Source organism: Mya arenaria, chromosome 14, assembly GCF_026914265.1.
Source record: "Mya arenaria isolate MELC-2E11 chromosome 14, ASM2691426v1".
NCBI lineage: Eukaryota > Metazoa > Mollusca > Bivalvia > Myida > Myidae > Mya > Mya arenaria.
In genome coordinates, this window is record NC_069135.1 from 23,572,926 (window position 1) to 23,597,562 (window position 24,637).

General features: G+C 36.4%; 1 protein-coding gene across 1 annotated transcript; it reads left to right on the top strand.

Annotated features, from left to right (window-relative positions):
• Positions 1-1,149: 1,149 nt before the first annotated feature.
• Positions 1,150-22,168, top strand: LOC128216741 (MAM and LDL-receptor class A domain-containing protein 2-like). Its single transcript, XM_052923397.1, has 8 exons — positions 1,150-1,333; positions 1,927-2,085; positions 8,988-9,152; positions 9,778-9,939; positions 11,374-11,505; positions 18,338-18,483; positions 19,067-19,145; positions 21,142-22,168. The coding sequence occupies exons 1-8, from the start codon at positions 1,267-1,269 to the stop codon at positions 21,738-21,740; spliced, it is 1,509 nt and encodes a 502-aa protein (XP_052779357.1). The 5' UTR covers positions 1,150-1,266; the 3' UTR covers positions 21,741-22,168.
• Positions 22,169-24,637: the final 2,469 nt, after the last annotated feature.

Below are 24,637 nucleotides of genomic sequence, written 5' to 3' on the forward strand. Positions count from 1 at the left end.
TGAGCAGTATATATTTTTACATTTTTCTTGATGGATGAAAAGGTAAATAGGCCATTGTGATAAAAGGAAAGGAGGGACTGATTATTAATGAACTGTAAAATAGTGTACCTTTATTGTTTACATAAATGGGTGTACGTTTATTAAACTAAGACATAACTACGAACATGATATATCCAGCAGGCAAATGCAAAATATAATATATCAAGGTTATAAAGTAAGTCCTTGTTACCATTTTTTCTATGATAAACTAAGATAATAATAATCTATTTTTGTTCGTAATTTCCAATATTTTTCCGATTAAACATCTGTCACCCTCGATGGAAATTTGAAATCACTGACAAACTCCCTCATCTGTGATAAGAGTCTGAGTTTGAAGTCATCATTCCACGATCCATCGGAATCTCCAGGGTCGGGGTAAGGGGGAAACATGTTGAATGACATTCAAAATATACTCCCGCTTCGCAACTTCTATTTGTAAACAAAACCGAGTTAAACAGACGCTCATTGGAATCATGTGATTGCCGGTTGCTGTAAACATATTATCGAATCGATTTGTTAAACGGTTCGACTGAAAATAGGCACTAAACTTTTTTGAAAAAAAACCCCAACACCTTAGTTAACCTTGAATTTAAAGTAGGCATAAAGTGTCACCCCCTTACCTTTCAGTTTTTATAGCAGATTTGGACGTTTTGTATTTTTCATTTTTGGGAACGGTGTGTAGGCCCGTGCCTATTGGAGCTACTCCGATGGACACAGTATAATCTCGAACACTAAGCTGCTCAAAGGGTTATTAGTATGCTTCACATCAAACCGTTTATTTTGGTAAATACATTTACAAATAACTTCGTTTATTTTGGTAAATACATTTACAAATAACTTCGTTTATTTTGGTAAATACATTTACCAAAACTTTAACAATCACTTGGTGGTTGTTATATTCAGCATTCCTGAGAAGAGTCGCATCCTGGTATATATTTATTTTTAAAATGTTCTTCATGGAACTTGAAGAACTTTGTTTATATAGTCAGCTTTAACTGTTCATGCATTTCCTGAATAACTTAAGTACGACTTTGACTTAATTGGTCTTAACCGTACATATTTCGGTCATAGATAAAGTATGTACTTACTTTCAAGTGTTTCTCAGAGTATTTTTCGTCGTCGAAAGCAACATTTATGTATTTAATGTCATCCAGTTTGTAGACAAACGTGGTATTTAGAACATTTGGTCGAGGTTGTTTTAATAGTATTTCCTCGCTGAGTGATAAAATGAGTAAAATTTGGATATTATTGTACGTCTCGACTTTGAGGTTTAATGGAGCATTTTCGGGACAATGTAAGACTTTTAGAGCTTCCTTATTTGTAGTCATATAAATGTTTTAATTCATGTCAATGTTTGTCAATATCTATTAAAATATATATCTAATATCATTTTTTTAAATCTTAAATTTTCCACATTCAAAAATAAAATGCATTTAAAATAAGTTAGAATGAACTAGCCGCACAAGATGTGTTTCAAAATAAAAAAAATAGTTTTAAAGCTGCACTCGCACAGATTGAACGTTTTAACTTTTTATTTTTTTTGTCTTGGAACGAGCCAATTTTTGCGAAAATGCATGGAAACCAGTAATATAAGACTGCTGACAAAAATATATCGCAGATTTTTATATTTAAGTTCAAAAATTGATGTGTTATGCATTTTTCTTAAAAATAACGGTTTAAGCCATGCCATAACATATTAATTTTTGAACGTAAATATGAAAAATTGCGATCTGGTCTTTTGTCCGCAATCTTATACGGTTGGTTTGCAGATATTTACGCAAAAATGTGCTCTTTCCAAGACAAAAAAATGTCCAACTGTTCAGTCTGTGAGAGTGCAGCTTTAAGTATGGAATGTTTATTGTTTTGAGAACTATTGTATTTTTTCAGGTTCGACGAGAAATATTGATATAGCCAATGGCGACTACAGTATTCGCGCGGGAAACTCAGTGGTCGAGTTTACGTGTAATTCCGGATTCATTTTGTACGGGGAGTCGCTCATTGTTTGTTTTGGGTACTCTTGGAGCGCCGATCCGCCTATCTGTATTGGTGAGGAATCATTTTACCCCAACAAGCTGTTCTTTGCACATTTTTAAAATATAGCTGAGCCTATGTAAAATGTATTTTGAACTCGAATATTCCGGGTATTCACTCTTTAAAGGACAAACAAAATATGTTCATTTTTAAGCTTGAAAGAACAGGAAGCTACGGAAGGGAACATTCTTCAGTTGTTTTCTATTTTTAAATAAATACCTTTGTTGAACACATTGTAATGCCTCTGTATAACACATTGCATTACCCCAGTAAAAACATTGCAAAACCTCTGGCAATAACTCAGTACAACACATTGCAATACATCTGGCAATACCTCAGTACAACACATTGCAATACATCTGGCAATACCTCAGTACAACACATTGAAAAACCTCTGGCAATACCTCAGTACAACACATTGCAATACATCTGGCAATACCTCTGTACAACACATTGAAAGCCCTCTGGCAATACCTCAGTACAACGCATTGCAACACATCTTGTAATATCTCAGTACAACACATTGCAATACATCTGGCAATACCTCCGTACAACACATTACAAAACCTCTGGCAATACCTCAGTACAACACATTGCAATACATCTGGCAATACCTCAGTACAACACATTGCAATACATCTGGCAATATCTCAGTACAACACATTGCAATACATCTGGCAATACCTCAGTACAACACATTGCAATACATCTGGCAATACCTCAGTACAACACATTGCAATACATCTGGCAATACCTCAGTACAACACATTGCAATACATCTGGCAATATCTCAGTACAACACATTGCAATACATCTGGCAATACCTCAGTACAACACATTGCAATACATCTGGCAATACCTCAGTACAACACATTACAAAACCTCTGGCAATACCTCAGTACAACACATTGCAATACATCTGGCAATACCTCAGTACAAGACATTGCAATACATCTGGTAATACCTCCGTACAACACATTACAAAACCTCTGGCAATACCTCAGTACAACACATTGCAATACATCTGGCAATACCTCAGTACAACACATTGCAATACATCTGGCAATACCTCAGTACAACACATTACAAAACCTCTGGCAATACCTCAGTACAACACATTGCAATACCTCTGGCAATACCTCAGTACAACACATTACAAAACCTCTGGCAATACCTCAGTACAACACATTACAATACATCTGGTAATACCTCCGTACAACACATTACAAAACCTCTGGTAATACCTCCGTACAAGACATTGCAATACATCTGGTAATACCTCCGTACAACACATTACAAAACCTCTGGCAATACCTCAGTACAACACATTGCAATACATCTGGTAATACCTCAGTACAACACATTGCAATACATCTGGCAATACCTCAGTACAACACATTGCAATACATCTGGCAATATCTCCGTACAACACATTACAAAACCTCTGGCAATACCTCCGTACAACACATTGCAATACATCTGGCAATACCTCAGTTCAAGACATTGCAATACATCTGGAAATACCTCAGTACAACACATTACAAAACCTCTGGCAATACCTCAGTACAACACATTACAATACATCTGGTAATACCTCAGTACAACACATTGCAATACATCTGGCAATACCTCAGTACAACACATTGCAATACATCTGGCAATACCTCAGTACAACACATTACAAAACCTCTGGCAATACCTCCGTACAAGACATTGCAATACATCTGGCAATATCTCAGTACAAGACATTGCAATACATCTGGTAATACCTCCGTACAACACATTACAAAACCTCTGGCAATACCTCAGTACAAGACATTGCAATACATCTGGCAATACCTCAGTACAAGACATTGCAATACATCTGGCAATACCTCAGTACAACACATTACAAAACCTCTGGCAATACCTCAGTACAACACATTGCAATACCTCTGGCAATACCTCAGTACAACACATTGCAAAACCTCTGGTAATACCTCAGTACAACACATTACAATACATCTGGTAATACCTCCGTACAACACATTACAAAACCTCTGGTAATACCTCCGTACAAGACATTGCAATACATCTGGTAATACCTCCGTACAACACATTACAAAACCTCTGGCAATACCTCAGTACAACACATTGCAATACATCTGGTAATACCTCAGTACAACACATTGCAATACATCTGGCAATACCTCAGTACAACACATTGCAATACATCTGGCAATATCTCCGTACAACACATTACAAAACCTCTGGCAATACCTCAGTACAACACATTGCAATACATCTGGCAATACCTCAGTACAAGACATTGCAATACATCTGGCAATACCTGAGTACAACACATTACAAAACCTCTGGCAATACCTCAGTACAACACATTACAATACATCTGGTAATACCTCAGTACAACACATTGCAATACATCTGGCAAAACCTCAGTACAACACATTACAATACATCTGGTAATACCTCAGTACAACACATTGAAAAACCTCTGGCAATACCTCAGTACAACGCATTGCAATACATCTGGCAATACCTCAGTACAACACATTAAAAAACCTCTTGCAATACCTCAGTACAACACATTACAAAACCTCTGGCAATACCTCAGTACAACACATTGCAATACATCTGGTAATACCTCAGTACAAGACATTGCAAAACCTCTGGCAATACCTCAGTACAACACATTACAATACATCTGGCAATACCTCCGTACAACACATTACAAAACCTCTGGCAATACCTCAGTACAAGACATTGCAATACATCTGGTAATACCTCCGTACAACACATTGCAATACATCTGGTAATACCTCAGTACAACACATTGCAATACATCTGGCAATACCTCAGTACAACACATTGCAATACATCTGGTAATATCTCCGTACAACACATTACAAAACCTCTGGCAATACCTCAGTACAACACATTGCAATACATCTGGCAATACCTCAGTACAAGACATTGCAATACATCTGGCAATACCTCAGTACAACACATTGCAATACATCTGGCAATACCTCAGTACAACACATTACAAAACCTCTGACAATACCTCAGTACAACACATTGCAATACATCTGGTAATACCTCTGTACAACACATTGCAATACATCTGGCAATACCTCAGTACAACACATTGCAATACATCTGGCAATACCTCCGTACAACACATTACAAAACCTCTGGCAATACCTCAGTACAACACATTGCAATACATCTGGTAATACCTCCGTACAACACATTACAAAACCTCTGGCAATACCTCAGTACAACACATTGCAATACATCTGGTAATACCTCAGTACAACACATTGCAATACATCTGGCAATGCTTCAGTACAACACATTGCAATACATCTGGTAATATCTCCGTACAACACATTACAAAACCTCTGGCAATACCTCAGTACAACACATTGCAATACATCTGGCAATACTTCAGTACAAGACATTGCAATACATCTGGCAATACCTCAGTACAACACATTGCAATACATCTGGCAATACCTCAGTACAACACATTACAAAACCTCTGGCAATACCTCAGTACAACACATTGCAATACATCTGGTAATACCTCAGTACAACACATTGCAATACATCTGGCAATACCTCAGTACAACACATTGCAATACATCTGGCAATACCTCCGTACAACACATTACAAAACCTCTGGCAATACCTCAGTACAACACATTGCAATACATCTGGCAATACCTCAGTACAACACATTGAAAAACCTCTGGCAATACCTCTGTACAACACATTACAATACATCTGGTAATACCTCCGTACAACACATTACAAAACCTCTGGCAATACCTCAGTACAAGACATTGAAATACATCTGGTAATACCTCCGTACAACACATTGCAATACATCTGGTAATACCTCAGTACAACACATTGCAATACATCTGGCAATACCTCAGTACAACACATTGCAATACATCTGGCAATACCTCCGTACAACCCATTACAAAACCTCTGGCAATACCTCAGTACAACACATTGCAATACATCTGGCAATACCTCAGTACAACACATTGAAAAACCTCTGGCAATACCTCTGTACAACACATTACAATACATCTGGTAATACCTCCGTACAACACATTACAAAACCTCTGGCAATACCTCAGTACAAGACATTGAAATACATCTGGTAATACCTCCGTACAACACATTGCAATACATCTGGTAATACCTCAGTACAACACATTGCAATACATCTGGCAATAACTCAGTACAACACATTGCAATACATCTGGCAATACCTCCGTACAACCCATTACAAAACCTCTGGCAATACCTCAGTACAACACATTGCAATACATCTGGCAATACCTCAGTACAACACATTGAAAAACCTCTGGCAATACCTCTGTACAACACATTACAATACATCTGGTAATACCTCCGTACAACACATTACAAAACCTCTGGCAATACCTCAGTACAAGACATTGAAATACATCTGGTAATACCTCCGTACAACACATTACAAAACCTCTGGCAATACCTCAGTACAACACATTGCAATACATCTGGTAATACCTCAGTACAACACATTACAAAACCTCTGGCAATACCTCAGTACAACACATTGCAACACATCTGGTAATACCTCCGTACAACACATTACAAAACCTCTGGTAATACCTCAGTACAACACATTGCAATACATCTGGCAATATCTCAGTACAACTCATTGCAACACATCTGGTAATACCTCCGTACAACACATTACAAAACCTCTGGCAATACCTCAGTACAACACATTGCAATACATCTGGCAATACCTCAGTACAACACATTACAATACATCTGGTAATACCTCAGTACAACACATTGCAATACATCTGGCAAAACCTCAGTACAACACATTGCAATACATCTGGCAATACCTCAGTACAAGACATTGCAATACATCTGGTAATACCTCAGTACAACACATTGCAATACATCTGGCAATACCTCAGTACAACACATTGCAATACATCTGGCAATACCTCAGTACAACACATTGCAATACATCTGGCAATACCTCAGTACAACACATTACAAAACCTCTGGCAATACCTCAGTACAACACATTGCAACACATCTGGTAATACCTCAGTACAACACATTGCAATACATCTGGCAATACCTCAGTACAACACATTGCAATACATCTGGCAATATCTCAGTACAACACATTGTAATACATCTGGCAATATCTCAGTACAAGACATTGCAATACATCTGGCAATACCTCAGTACAACACATTGCAACACATCTGGCAATATCTCAGTACAACACATTGCAATACATCTGGCAATATCTCAGTACAACACATTGTAATACATCTGGTAATATCTCAGTACAACACATTGCAACACATCTGGCAATATCTCAGTACAACACATTGCAACACATCTGGCAATACCTCAGTACAACACATTGCAACACATCTGGCAATACCTCAGTACAACACATTGCAATACATCTGGCAATACCTCAGTACAACACATTGCAACACATCTGGCAATACCTCAGTACAACACATTGCAATACATCTGGCAATACCTCAGTACAACACATTGTAATACATCTGGCAATACCTCAGTACAACACATTGTAATACATCTGGCAATATCTCAGTACAACACATTGTAATACATCTGGCAATACCTCAGTACAACACATTGCAATACATCTGGCAATACCTCAGTACAACACATTGCAATACATCTGGCAATACCTCAGTACAACACATTGCAATACATCTGGCAATATCTCAGTACAACACATTGTAATACATCTGGCAATATCTCAGTACAACACATTGCAATACATCTGGCAATACCTCAGTACAACACATTGCAATACATCTGGCAATACCTCAGTACAACAGATTGCAATACATCTGGCAATATCTCAATACAAGACATTGCAATACATCTGGCAATACCTCAGTACAACACATTGCAATACATCTGGCAATACCTCAGTACAACACATTGCAATACATCTGGCAATACCTCAGTACAACACATTGTAATACATCTGGCAATACCTCAGTACAACACATTGTAATACATCTGGCAATACCTCAGTACAACACATTGCAATACATCTGGCAATACCTCAGTACAACACATTGCAATACATCTGGCAATATCTCAATACAAGACATTGCAATACATCTGGCAATACCTCAGTACAACACATTGTAATACATCTGGCAATACCTCAGTACAACACATTGCAATACATCTGGCAATACCTCAGTACAAGACATTGCAATACATCTGGCAATATCTCAATACAAGACATTGCAATACATCTGGCAATACCTCAGTACAACACATTGTAATACATCTGGCAATACCTCAGTACAACACATTACAAAACCTCTGGCAATACCTCAGTACAACACATTGCAACACATCTGGTAATATCTCAGTACAACACAATGCAATGTAAACCAAAGTGCAATACCTGTGGTAATATCCCTGCAAAACAACATTACTAACGTTTACGGGACTCTTTCACCTTTGATTTGGTTAAACATCGAAAACATGAAATTCTGGTATGGAATGTAAAGAAGAAAACGCTTCAATGATAAAACATCAATAATCATTCAAAATAGAGCTCTTTTATTATTTTTTTTTAAATGTGACAGAAAATGCTCTATTTTGCCTAAAAACCGTTAGCAATGCTATTTGTTTTTAAAGCTGTATTATTTAAAGATGGGATTTTCAAAATTCTTTTTAAACAAGTATCTGGGGTTTGTGAATGAGGCCTTGAACAGAAAGGCCAATGTGGCGGTGGTTTATGTTGGCCTTAGCACTTCCGTGTTATGGTTTAGAGTATACGCAATGACAATCGTAAGCAACTTCATTCAACACAATTGCAGCACCCACGTGTGAGCAAATCAATCCGACGTCCGTACTCCGAGTGACGTCGTCGCTTGGTGGATCTGTGTTGACGTTTGGATGCGCCGTCGACCATCGCCTTGTCGGAGCTGGGTCAGTCATCTGCGACGGAACGAACTGGAGTGCAGAACAGCCTACTTGTGAACGTAAGAATACAATAAAGACAGTCAAGTCTATGAGTCAGAAACAAAGGCAACATTGTATTCAGTACCTCAAGTATAGTCTTAAAGCTGCATTCTTACGAAAATGCATAGAAATCAGTTATTATAATTAGATCGCAGATACTATATTTAAGTTAAAAAAAAAGCCTTTTCCAAGACAAAATAAAGTTAAAAAGTTATTCAAACGGTATATCTGTGAAAGTGCAGCTTTAAATTGTAATATCAATTAATTGACACCAGTTTAAAATAACAATGCACATTTAAGTCACAAAACAACATGAGTTTGAAATGCGGGTCCCTTGATCAACAGGATGTTGACATCTGATTAAACATGAGTTTGAAATCCGGTTTACGTCCCCTGATCAACAATGTTGACATCTGATTAAACTGTTCTTCCTTGTTGCGTTGTCATCTTCTCAAAAATGTCTCCTCACTTACAATATTAACACTTCGATTGTAAATGATTCCATCGCAAGTTTTTATATGTTATATCTATATAGTATGTAAAATTATGTTATATTGAAAAAGTCGGACCATACTTTCGCTTGCATAAATTTGATCATTTCTACAATCATGCGACTTCAAGCTGAAAGCTCGTTTATATTCACAGCATGGACCCCGCCGACACAATGCGACTTCGAGCAGGGACCAGATCCGTGTGGGTGGGGCCAAGGGACGGGGGATGATCAAGACTGGGTCCTTAACACCGGAAGTACCCCTACCTCCCGGACAGGACCTGACCATGATCACACACTCGGTCAAGACGGGAAAGGTAACTACTACTGCTTATTGACTAACACTACAGTGATCATTTGAAGGGAATGTAATCCACACTAGGAGTTCACTCTCTTTGAACTGTACATTGTGTTCATCAGTGAAACGGATCACTGTGTTGAGATTTTTTGAGACACAATCGGAAACTTGAACAAATTTCTTCAACAAAACGCATGTTCAGGTAATAATTCTGGTTGATAATAGCATATTTAGGGGTAAACTGCATGAAGGCTGCATGTTTTTGTTGCAACTTTTTGTTTGGGTACGTTTCTTGGCATGTCATTCGCACTCAAAACGTTCGGATCAAATCGAAGTTTTAAACTTTAAGCTATTTAGATCTTTCGAGATTTTTTGACATTTTTAACCTACAGTTACTCATAGTTATTTTATGCTAGATAACTGGTAAGAGTGACCCCTTTTTGTAAATCTGAAACAAAATGATTCAAATGTCACTAAATTATTTCTTGTCATATAACCCCAAAGCAGTTTATTCCTATCAAATGACTGTGGAAATGAAGGCTAAAGATTGCATCATTAAAATACAAGCAAATCTAAAACAAATACATGAGTACAAAGAGAAAATAGCATAGTCTTTATAGGCTAAAAGATCGTTTCATATATTTTCTGTCAAAAAAGTTATTTAGAAATTAACGTCACTTACTCGTTTGTTTACCTCGGCTGTGGTCCGTGGTGGCCCATGTGAGAACCCCTTTGAAGTTACGTGATTTTTCATCCTGGTTTCTTAAAAGGAAGAAATTTGAAAGTGCCGCTTGTATGATTAATTTAAGTGTATTATAAAAATAACGAACGAAAACATTTACTTAATATACTGGATATGAAAATTGATATTGAAGCCATGTTAATACACCTCATTAAAACTAAAAATATATCATGCTTCTAAAGACGTTTTAAACATCGTTAACTCTGGTTTGACTTATAAATCATGTTGAACAAAGTATTCAAGTTTTTACTACACCAAAATATATTAGAAAATGAGTTTGAATACAATTTATACAAAATTATGACTAAAACTGATGAGTACTTTAGAAAACAAATCTGAACAAGTGGTCACTTCATTCAATGTCCAGCCCAGAGGTCAAGCGGTTCATATTTACGTCCGGGGTCTCGTACTTTTCAAATACCTTATAGTATATAGATAGTCTCTGCCTAATGTCATGCTTTTCCCATTTTTTGCACAATTCTTGTTTTATTTGCATCAAAGCGTTGAAAAGCTGTAAACTAAGTTTAAACGGTCTTTTACATCAAGTTCGAGCCAATGAAAAACTCGAGCCAAGCGAGATCGAGCCAGCGGGGTTTGAATGTTCCACTTTATTGCTCACTCGGTGTAGTATATTGTGATCTTACACTGAAACAAATAATTATCATATGTTTAATGTTGTGTTTTTATACTTAATACATATCTATTTCTTAGGTTACTACATGTATTTCGAGACGTCATCGCCGACCCGCGAAAGTCATGCGGCAGTGCTTGAATCGCCCATCTATTCTGTGGATATGAGCAACCTTTGCTTTTCTTTCTGGTACCACATTCTTGGAGAGAAAGGTAGGAAAGAAAATTTATACTGTTGTGTTTTATTATTTGTTGAAAATACACCCTGCCCCAATTTTCTCGAAATTTCTTTAGCGTTACAATCTTAAGTAGCTAATTTCAATTAGCCCAAACAAATTGAAACAAAACCTTCAAATTGACGTTGATAAATGAAAAATTGTTAACTGGTATTATCTATAAGATAATGGCTATTTAAAGTCTTAAATTCTTGAAGAAGAAAATAATAAGCAAGTTATGGAAACACAAATTTAGCAAGCTTAGCTTTGTCCTGTTATAAGGGATTTAAGAAGTTTTGAGAAATTGGGGCCAGATGTGGTGTCAATTACTGGAATATGGAAGTAAACGTTGGGTATGGTTGACCTTTTTTCCGTTTTACTCACTCTATAGCAAAACAGGTTTAAAATTTGTAAACAGGCAACCTTATGCCAAACAAAGTCAGTAAAACATACAGAACGATGACACTTTGCATGGATCCAGGTTTAAGGATGCAGGTTATGTAAGTTAAGGCGATTAGACTTAACACAACACACATAGTCATGGAAATCCAGATTAAACTTTGTCAACATTGAACTCAAGCAGGTTGTGTTAGTTCAGACGATCAGATGTAACACAACACACATAGTCATGTCTGCGTGAAGCTACATTTGACTCAAATCCTCATTCGGAACACCTCGGCCTCTTTCCATCGAAAACAGCCTCGTATGTATAAAGACGGTTTACAATGTCAGAATTCTTTACATTTAACTACGCTGGAAGTAGATCGCGTAGTTATTTCAATATAGCAGTAAAACTTCATGACTTTACTCTTGGGAATCTTAATTGTTTATACAATATTACACTTCACCGGCAATCATTTTAAACTTACATATACAAAATACACGTTAGAACACAACAATTAATAAATACTATTATTTAAAAAAATACGAACTACTTCTACTGATGTACCGGCCTATATCCTAGGTTGTTTTTGATGGAAAATGGCCGAAGAGTTCCGAATGTAAAATGTTAAATAACAAAAATAATGTCTAGGATGTTTTATGGTAAAATCACTGATAAGAAGGTCTCATGTGTGCTTACATTTTGACAGATATATTACACAATCTATTTCTGAGATGTCCTTAAGACTTACAGCACATTAAAAGGTGGTATTCAGATTCTACAATATTCTGTAAACATAATTTACTAATAATGTTTCTCTCAAGGTTGCCCTGATACTGAGAGTGAAATTAAGTTTGCCTGTCTCGATTTTCGTTGTTTTTGTCGTTGGATTAGTATTATTGTATTTTAAGTTTGTACAATTTAAATACCCTTAAACGCATTCTTCTTTATTATATGCGTATATTGTTTAACAACGCTGTTTATGAAAATGTGAAATATTTCTAAGATACATTATACAATTGTTTTTTAATATAAACATTTAGTTGAAGTTGTTTACTCAATGTTTAAACGTGTTTTCTTTAACTTATGCAAACTGGCATAACCTTTGGCCTTTTAACATCAATTGCAAAATATATGAATGCCACTCATAAATCATGAAGACGAATACCGCTGATTTATCACCAAGGCATTAATTAATTAAAAAAAAAATGCCTTAGAAAATATGATAAGCGGAATTTATGGAAAAAGATCCGTGGATGTTAATTAAAATGTGTTTTTTTTTGCAATTAATGGTAATTCATATACAATTCATGTCAGTTTCCGTTGCTTTTTATAAAGATGTCATAGAAAATCTTATTAGTGAAAAAAATAATAATAGACAAAAGAAGAACGCCTCTTGGGTGATAATTTTTTGCAAGAAAGGGTCATTGATATATCAAAATTTGACAGTTATTGATTGTGAATATCATGCATTCTTTCAATGCCCTAAATTCGATATTATTCGTAGACAATATCTTTTTAATTTGTATTCATCTGGTAATAGTTTAAATGATTTCTACTCTTTAAGTCTACTGAAAATGATAATACAATATTGAAGTTAACAATCTATGTATACCCTGTGTTAGACTTGATAAATGTGTAAATCGTATGTTGCAACTACTATACTATGTTTGTTTTTTGTACATTTTGTGTATTTTGGGCCGGTGGCCTTTATTTTCTTGAATAAAATGAATTGAATTGAATTGAAATTGAACTAGAAGCTTGAGGGACAGCACCGAATAAAATAATTAACTTATAAAAAGGTCATGCCGACATAATAGAAAAAAAGAACAAATGTGGCTGTAAATTAATGTTGTTTTTTTGTTTGCAAATATTTTTTTATTCACCCGTAGCGTGTCGGTTGTTGTCCAAAAAAGGTAAACATATAAATCGCTGTTTCCGCAAAAAGATATTCAAAGACACAAAACTAAAAGACTACATGCATAACTAGACACAATGCTACAAGACTACACACATTACAAGACACAACGCTACAAGAATACATGCATAACTGGACACAATGCTACAAGACTGCACACATTAAAAGACACAACGCTACAAGACTACATGCATAACTAGACACAATGCTACAAGACTGCACACATTACAAGACACAACGCTACAAGAATACATGCATAACTAGACACAATGCTACAAGACTGCACACATAACAAGACACAATGCTACAAGACTACACACATTACAAGACACAACGCTACAAGAATACATGCATAACTAGACACAATGCTACAAGACTGCACACATTACAAGACACAACGCTACAAGAATACATGCATAACTAGACACAATGCTACAAGACTGCACACATTAAAAGACACAACGCTACAAGAATACATGCATAACTAGACACAATGCTACAAGACTGCACACATTAAAAGACACAACGCTACAAGACTACATGCATAACTAGACACAATGCTACAAGACTACATGCATAACCGGACACAACACTACAAGACACAACGCTACATGACTACATGCATAACTGGACACAATGCTACAAGACTGCACACATTAAAAGACACAACGCTACAAGAATACATGCATAACTGGACACAATGCTACAAGACTATATGCATAACCGGACACAACACTACACGACTACACACATTACAAGACACAACGCTACATGACTACATGCATAACTGGACACAATGCTACAAGACTACACACAATAAAAGACACAACGCTACAAGACTACATGCATAACTAGACAAAATGCTACAAGACTACTACATGTAGTATTGTAGCATTGTGTCTTGTAATGTATGTAGTATTGAAGCATTGTGTCTTGTAATGTATGTAGTATTGAAGCATTGTGTCTTGTAATGTATGTAGTATTGAAGCATTGTGTCTTGTAATGTATGTAGTCATGTAGCATTGTGTCATGAAAAGTGTGTGGTATTGTAGCATTATGTCTAGTAATGTGTTTTGTCTTGTAGCGTTGTGTTTTGTAATGTGTGTGGTCTTGTAGCGTTGTGTTTTTAACTGTGTGTAGTCTTGTAGCGTTGTGTCTTTTAATGTGTGTAGTCTTGTAGTATTATGTCTAGTTATGCATGTAGTCATGTAGCATTGTGTTTTGTAATGTGTGTAGTCTTGTAGCGTTGTGTCTGGTAATGTGTGTAGTAGTGTAGTTTTGTGTCTTGTTATGTGTGTATTCGTGTAGCGTTGTGTCTTTTAATGTGTGTAGTCTTGTAGCATTGTGTCCAGTTATGCATGTAGTCATGTAGCATTGTGTTTTGTAATGTGTGTAGTCTTGTAGCGTTGTGTCTGGTAATGTGTGTAGTAGTGTAGTATTGTGTCTTGTAATGTGTGTGTATTCGTGTAGCTTTGTGTCTTTTAATGTGTGTAGTCTTGTAGCATTGTGTCCAGTTATGCATGTAGTCTTGTAGCGTTGTGTCTTTTAATGTGTGTAGTCTTGTAGCATTGTGTCCAGTTGCATAACTAGACACAATGCTACAAAACTACACACATTACAAGACACAATCCTACAAGACTACACACATTAAAAGACACAACGCCACAAGACTACATGCATAACTAGACAAAATGCTACAAGACTACACACATTAAAAGACACAACGCTACATAAATACATGCATAACTAGACACAATGCTACAAGACTACACACATTACAAGACACAACGCTACATGACTATATGCATAACTGGACACAATGCTACAAGACTACACACATTAAAAGACACAACGCTACAAGACTACATGCATAACTAGACACAATGCTACAAGACTAAACACTTTAAAGACACAACGCTACACGAATACACACATAACAAGACACAAAACTACACTACTACACACATTACCAGACACAACGCTACAAGACTACACACATTACAAAACACAATGCTACATGACTACATGCATAACTAGACATAATACTACAAGACTACACACATTAAAAGACACAACGCTACACGAATACACACATTACAAGACACAAAACTACACTACTACACACATTACCAGACACAACGCTACAAGACTACACACATTACAAAACACAATGCTACATGACTACATGCATAACTAGACACAATACTACAAGACTACACACATTAAAAGACACAACGTTACACGAATACACACATAACAAGACACAAAACTACACTACTACACACATTACCAGACACAACGCTACAAGACTACACACATTACAAAACACAATGCTACATGACTACATGCATAACTAGACACAATACTACAAGACTACACACATTAAAAGACACAACGCTACACGAATACACACATAACAAGACACAAAACTACACTACTACACACATTACCAGACACAACGCTACAAGACTACACACATTACAAAACACAGTGCTACATGACTACATGCATAACTAGACACAATACTACAAGACTACACACATTAAAAGACACAACGCTACACGAATACACACATAACAAGACACAAAACTACACTACTACACACATTACCAGACACAACGCTACAAGACTACACACATTACAAAACACAATGCTACATGACTACATGCATAACTAGACACAATACTACAAGACTACACACAGTTAAAAACACAACGCTACTAAACCAAACACATTACAAGACACAACGCTACAAGACAAAACACATTACTAGACATAATGCTACAATACCACACACATTACATGACAGAATGCTACAAGACCACACACATTACAAGACACAATGCTTCAATACTACATACATTACAAGACACAATGCTTCAATACTACATACATTACAAGACACAATGCTTCAATACTACATACATTACAAGACACAATGCTTCAATACTACATACATTACAAGACACAATGCTACAATACTACACACATTACAAGACACAACGCTACAATACTACACACATTACAAGACACAATGCTACAATACTACACACATTACAAGACACAACGCTACATGACTACATACATTACAAGACACAATGCTACAATACTACACACATTACAAGACACAACGCTACATGACTACATACATTACAAGACACAATGCTACAATACTACATACATTACAAGACACAACGCTACATGACTACATACATTACAAGACACAATGCTACAATACTACATACATTACAAGACACAACGCTACATGACTACATACATTACAAGACACAATGCTACAATACTACATACATTACAAGACACAATGCTTCAATACTACATACATTACAAGACACAATGCTACATGACTACACACTGTACAAGATACAACGCTACAATAATACACACATTACTAGACACAATGCTACATGACTATACACATTACAAGACACAACGCTACATGACTACACACATTACAAGACACAACGCGACAAGACTACACACCTTACAAGACACATGGCTACAACACTACATGACAACATATTATACAAAATACAATGCTACATGACTACACACTTTACAAAACACAACGCTACATGACAAAATATTTTACAAAACACAACGCTACATGACAACACATTTTACAAAACACAACGCTACATGACAACACATTTAACAAAACACAACGCTACATGACAACACATTTTACAAAACAGAACGCTACAAGACAACACCTTTTACAAAACACAACGCAACATGACAACACACATTACAAAACAAAACGCTAAAACACTTCACACAATACAAGACACAGCGCTACATGACTCCACACTATACAAAACACAATGCTTAAACACTTCACACAATACAAGACACAGCGCTACATGACTACACACTATACAAAACACAATGCTAAAACACTTCACACAATACAAGACAAAGCGCTACATTACTGCACACTATACAAAACACAATGCTAAAACACTTCACACAATACAAGACACAGCGCTACATGACTACACACTATACAAAACACAAGCTAAAACACTTCACACAATACAAGACACAGCGCTACATGACTTCACACTATACAAAACACAACGCTAAAACACTTCACACAATACAAGACACAGCGCTACATGACTACACACTATACAAAACACAACGCTAAAACACTTCACACAATACAAGACACAGCGCTACATGACTACACACTATACAAAACACAACGCTAAAACACTTCACACAATACAAGACACAGCGCTACATGACTACACACTATACAAAATACAATGCTAAAACACTTCACACAATACAAGACACAGCGTTACATGACTACACACTATACAAAATACAATGCTAAAACACTTCACACAATACAAGACACAGCGCTTTATGACAGCACACATTACAAGACACAACGCTAAATTACAATGCCTCTATACACAGATTTACCATTAGCTATTTCGATACTGGGCTTATCCCTGCAATTTCCTTTTATTACTTTTTGTATTAATGTCATATTTTCTTCAGAAATTGGGACACTGGAAGTTATTATCAAGCCCGACGACCATGACGGATTGACAGGTCTGGAGCCAGCGTTTTCTGTCAGCCAAAATTTGGGAACGGAGTGGCAGGATCATACCATAGAAATACCCGAACAGAAAGGGCCATTCCAGGTGACACCTTGATATTTTCCAAATATGGTTTTGGATGGTACCATTCTACAATAATTATTACAGTGTCTTAAATTCCTGCATATCTGCAGTAAATGTTTTTGTTCTAAAGCAAAGATCACTTACAAACCTTGAAGAATAAAAAATATACCTCAAATATAATTTGATTTAAACACTAAGAGGTTGATTATTTTCATTCCTTGATATACTATTTAAAAATTTTATTAATGTATCGCCAAAATCACGTGGACAAATGTAACTATACATGTTCTGTATTATTATTTAGCGTAGTCGCTAAGCTGTTTCTACTCTTTTAGAAACGTTTATCGCATGTACTGATGATGTGATCATGTTGTATTGTCAATTTGTTTTTATGTCGACTTGAAGAGTTATATCCGATAACTTGTCAACATTATGATTATGTTTACTTGTTCACTTTTCATATGTTTACTTGAATTTTGTTGACAAGCAATGTCAGTGAACAAATAAAAAAAGACAAATAGTCTTGACATAACTCTAAAAATCGACGTGACATCACGATTTAAGCTCCATACATTACCATATATTCCACATATCGCGTCCACAGATCGTGTTCCGTGCTACCAGATCCAAGAGTTACCGTAGTGACTTTGCAGTTGATGACGTGTCCCTTGAAACATGCCCAGGTAAGCCATACTTTTCTTAACGAAACTTCCTTAAATGTTGGCAAACATGCCTGGGTAAACCATACTTTTCTAAAACGAAACTTCCTTAAATGTTGGCAAACATGCCCGGGTAAACCATACTTTTCTAAAACGAAACTTCCTTAAATGTTGGCAACATGCCCGGGTACGCCATACTTCTCTCAACGAAACTTCCTTAAACTTTGGAAAACATGCCCGGGTAAGCCATACTTTTCTCAACGAAACTTCCTTAACTTTTGGCAAACATGCCCGGGTAAGCCATACTTCTCTCAACGAAACTTCCTTAAACTTTGGCAACATGCCCGGGTAAGCCATACTTTCCCCAACGAAACTTCCTTAAACTTTGGCAACATGCCCGGGTAAGCCATACTTTCCCCAACGAAACTTCCTTAAACTTTGGCAACATGCCCGGGTAAGCCATACTTCTCTCAACGAAACTTCCTTAAGCTTTGGCAAGATGCCGCCCGGGTAAGCCATACTTCTCTTAACGAAACTTCCTTAAACTGTGGCAACATGCCCGGGTAAGCCATATTTTTCTCAACGAAACTTCCTTTAACTTTGGCAAACATGTCCGGGTAAGCCATACTTTTCTCAACGAAACTTCCATTAACTTTGGCAAACATGCCCAGGTAAGCCATACTTTTCTTAACGAAACTTCTCTAAATTTTGACAAACATGCCCGGGTAAGCCATACTTTTCTCAGATTTACAGTAGTGGCAGTGGATAATATTCACCCCCAAAACCATTCCATTCTCACACGAAAACCCTATACTCTTACAAAGAGTTGCAGTAGTGGCTTGCCAGTTAATGATGTGTCCATTGAAACATGTCTAGGTAAGCCATTCCTTCCGCCCACGAAAAACCCTATACTTTGACAAAGATTTGCAGTAGAGGCTTAGCAGATAATGATGTGTCCCTTGAAACATGTCCGGGTATTCCATACTTTTCTCGTACGACATTACCTCATATTCTCAAGCGGTTTAGCAGGTAATTATGTGTCCATTGAACATGTTAAGGTAAGCCATACCTTTCCTGTACGATATTACATTATATTCTGGCAAAGGGTAATACTTGTGGCTTATCAGTTGATAATGTGTCCCATGAAAAATGCTTAGGTAAACCATACTTTCCTCATACGACATAAGTTTATTTTCTGGCAAAGAGTAACGGTAGTGGCTTGGCAGTTCACGATTGTTCGCTTCAAACATGCCCAGGTTAATAATACTTTCCCCACACGACACTGCCTAATAATCTGGCAAAACAATACAGAAGTGGCTTAGCAGGTGATGATAATTCAAAAACGAATACCGAATACCGAATTTGAACCGACACATAGTGACCTCGTATAATTTTCGTATGATAAGAAATTATTATTAGGAAAAGAATAATTAACATGACAAAGGCTTGAACAAAACATTTCTACAGGACTGTTTGACCTTAAAGCGTTGTTCAAGCGTGGTTATATGCATTTGTAGTTAAATATGTAAGCAAATTACCCAAACAGCTTACCTACACGCTGAGATTTGATGGCATTTCAGTGAATATCAGTGAGCTTAAACTATAATAATGTATTCCTTGGCGAAGAAAATTATGTTGATGCGTGTTAAGTCACACTCGTTTGCACGACTTTGCACGAGAGTGTGGTCTTCTGTTCAGGGGAAAATCGTAGAACCCGGAAAAAACCGCTTTTCCGGCTTGGTGAACACAGACCGACCTCACATGCGCCCAGGCCGGTAATCGAACCCTGAACGCCTTTGCGAGAGACGAATGCGCTAACCAGAGCGGTTAACGGACAACCTGAGTATCACTCGCTTTCTGTTTTATTTTACTCCGAAACACTGACCGACACTTCATAATGGCTAGCGGGACTTCAAATTGCAAGTTTTATTACATTCGGAAAATATTTATCAATATATAATATATAAACATAAACATGTGTATGTTGCTTTTGCAAATTAATTGCGAATGATTTTTTCAGGTTCGGCAACGACGACAACGACGACAACAAAGAAACGCACTACAGCAACAAAACTGCCAACCACGACGCCTACAACCACCACCATCGCCCCCACAACCACAACCGCCGCAACCACTACGTCTACATCAACAACAACACCCACCACGATATCTCCAACGCAATCAACAACAATTAAAATAACTAAACAAACAGTTCCCAAAACATCACCTACGGATATCACCAAAGAAGTTGCAACTACAGCAAACACCAGAATAGAAACTAATAAGCCGAACGAACCAACACAGCAAATGAACAAAACTTCTACAAGCAAAGGTAACATAAAAGAAAACAATTCAAAAAGCTCATTGTCAGCAAAGGAAGACCGTAATCCCCCTCAGGCCCCAGGAAAGGGATTGGCCCCAGTAGCTATCGTGTTCGTGGCTTTGTCCTGCTTGCTAGTGATCGGGGGCGTTGCTGTAGGGGTCGGAATTTGGTTTCACCGGCGGCGGGTGAACCGCTCTCTGGACTACCGCGCCTCCCTTCCAGCAACCAATCCTTTGTACGACATTGACCAACAGGAGCGGCTGGAGGCCGGGGAAGGTGAAGGCGAAGATGAATGAAAGTCTGATGTTATACACTAAAATACTAAAAAACACACACAATGTATGTACTTCGAATATCACTTATGATAAACGAAACATAATCAGTAAATTGCTTGTGAATTAAATTGTATGGATTGCCATGCTTCTAAATTCACAGGGAATTGTAACAGGCATAACATTGTTTCGTTTATCAAAAAACATCGAAGTACAAGTATAGCGTTTTTAAGTATCTCAGTGCAGTTTTATATGTCTTGTATCTGTTTCAAATTTTAATGTTCATTTTTTTTTCTTTTTTCGTAAAATTGTTTAAATGTAGTCTGCATGCAGTTGTTATAACCTATAAGTATTTCAATTAAATCACATTGATTTTTATTTCAGGTTCTGCTCATAAATTTTGCTCTCTCATAAACCATGCCATATCGAATAAATTCTTACATAGGTGTGAACATCGCATTCATTGGTAATCATTAAAAATCATTATAGAGTTTGGTTAGCACGAACAATCAAAACGTTTATGTGACATTTTATTGTATTACAAATAAAACCAATTAATTCTATGGGAGATAATTTTAGCAACACGGCATACACTATGATTTAATGCAGCAGCCAATTGTATGACACCAGTTAATTATTTGGTTCGAAATGTTTATTGATTGGTCCAAATTAATCTAATTATTATTGTTGTCCAATCACATGGCTTGCTAGTGCAGACTAACCAAAAGATAACATGCGGAGAACTCATCAAGTTTTAAACGATTGCACCCCCCCAACCCTACCCTGGCTGTTTATCATTGACACTTAGGTAAGAGTATCAGCAAAAACACTTTACATACAATTGATAACACGGTGTAGAACACATTGAATCTTACTTACTGATGCATCACATCGCTTACGACACATGTATGTTTCGATTTTTTTTTTGTATTTTTCCAAATCGATTTTTTAAGGTTTGTCTACCGCGTAAATTCCTGCTAGTTTAAAAATTGTATCGGTATACGTATCGGTAATAATCACATTACTTCAACATACTATATATACACACTATAAACTGGAAAAAAAAACATTATACGATATTTTAAACAGGTAAACTCATCGACTAATCTTTTATTAATATAATCGGCCCCTACTAGCTCGTATTAACAATTCTATGCCTGTATTGTGGAAAAAATGTGTTTGTCGATTTTGGAACCATCTGGTTTTCAACCCTATTTAATATCTGACGAGTACAAGTTGTATAACTACACAAAATATGTATATATCAAATAAGGACTAATTTTGATGCAAAGCATCAACGACGCAGCGAATGTTTTTGAAACATGACTAAAAGGAAGCAGATGCTGTTCACCAGCATACCAAGTGTTTGAGGTACCTGGATAAAAGCATTCTTTGCTTATTGGACGAATTAGGACTTCCCCTCAAGGTCACCACGACCTTGACTCTTTACCAGCTGAGGTAAAAAAGTAAGGGTGCTGGTCATGTTTAAGGGACCTCTACCAAGTTCGTGGTCGCTAGGCTTAGACGTTTTCAATTATTGATAGGGAAAATGAGCATTTTCAGCTTTCGAACATTTGATTCACTGACCTGTAATGCAATGGGATTCACCTGCTGGTTATGGCCAACCTGGCTGCGAAGATTGAGGTCCTTGGGCCATAGTGTTATTCATATATTGATCGGAAACCGATTTTCAGCTGAAGGTTATCTTAAGGTCACAATGACATTGACCAACTGACCTCAAAATCAAAAGGCCCCATTTCTCCAAACTTCTTAAGTTTAACAGGCTTGGGTAGCTTATTTCAAATAGTTAAACACATACTAAAAAGTGATTTTGGTAAATGAAATATGGTTATTTGTGTTATCCATAAAAGAAATTCTAATTTAAGGTTGAATAACTCTAAATGAAGATAATATTGCGCGAATAACATGTATAGACAAAGAGAAATATAGGGATTAGCTCAATCCTGTTATAAGGAACTTGAAATGTTTCGAGATATTGGGGTTTGGTCATGACCAACCTGCATACAAAGCTTAAGGAACCTGGGACTAAGTGTTCTTCAGATATTGATCGGAAACCGTGGGGACGGTCGAATGGACGGACAGACGATCATAATTATATGTCACCCTTTGACGCATACAAATCCCAGGTGCTGAAATACTTACCATTATGAACTTAAGAGTTTATGTTTTAGTTATGAGTTAAGTGTGACACAATCTTTGTGTGAATAAATGAAGAGGGTATGATAATAATGATAAACTGAGCTGGTATTCATAAAACATTTCTTGACTTAAGTCGATTTTCTATTATGTTCATGGTCAAATTAAGAAGAAACTTCAAGTATTTTAACATAAAAATATGTGTTTTACATAGATTAATGAAAATAAAGTATTTCAAATAATATTAAGTTATCATGTCATATGACAAGTGTAAAACTTAACCTAAGAAAATGACAAGTTAGAAAATGACTTCTGCTGTTTTATTTATATCAGCCAATGGGCATATATAAGAAATAAAATTGAAAGCAATTATAACAAGTCAAATGGTATCTGTTATCAAAAATGAGCGTTTATGATATATTATCGAAATGTATGTCTATTCAAAAAACTTCTCGTAACCATTTTGACATTTTTCAATGTTTGATAAAAAAAATGCATAAAAAAATGCATTTTTGGTAATAACAAACATGCCTTAACACCGAGAGTCTTGATGTGGCACACGTCACTAAGAAATTTGCATATCACGTGACTTTCTTAATGCTACGAATACAATATTGCTTTATACACTTATAATTTTCAGATTCGTTTAAATTATTTTTTAAACAAAATAATCAAACTTACACTTTTTTTTTAATTAACTATTTCAATTGTAGCTAAATTATAATAATTGAAGATATAGGAGGTAAAAAGAATATGATATGGCT

What these genes read in the sequence shown, in the direction of transcription:
- LOC128216741 (XM_052923397.1), top strand. Translation starts at nt 1,267, where the DNA reads ATGAGTAAAATTTGGATATTATTGTACGTCTCGACTTTGAGGTTTAAT. An exon ending in AGAACAGCCTACTTGTGAAC is followed by an intron (nt 9,153 to 9,777) that starts GTAAGAATACAA and finishes TTATATTCACAG; the next exon opens with CATGGACCCCGCCGACACAA. An exon ending in CCACATTCTTGGAGAGAAAG is followed by an intron (nt 11,506 to 18,337) that starts GTAGGAAAGAAA and finishes TATTTTCTTCAG; the next exon opens with AAATTGGGACACTGGAAGTT.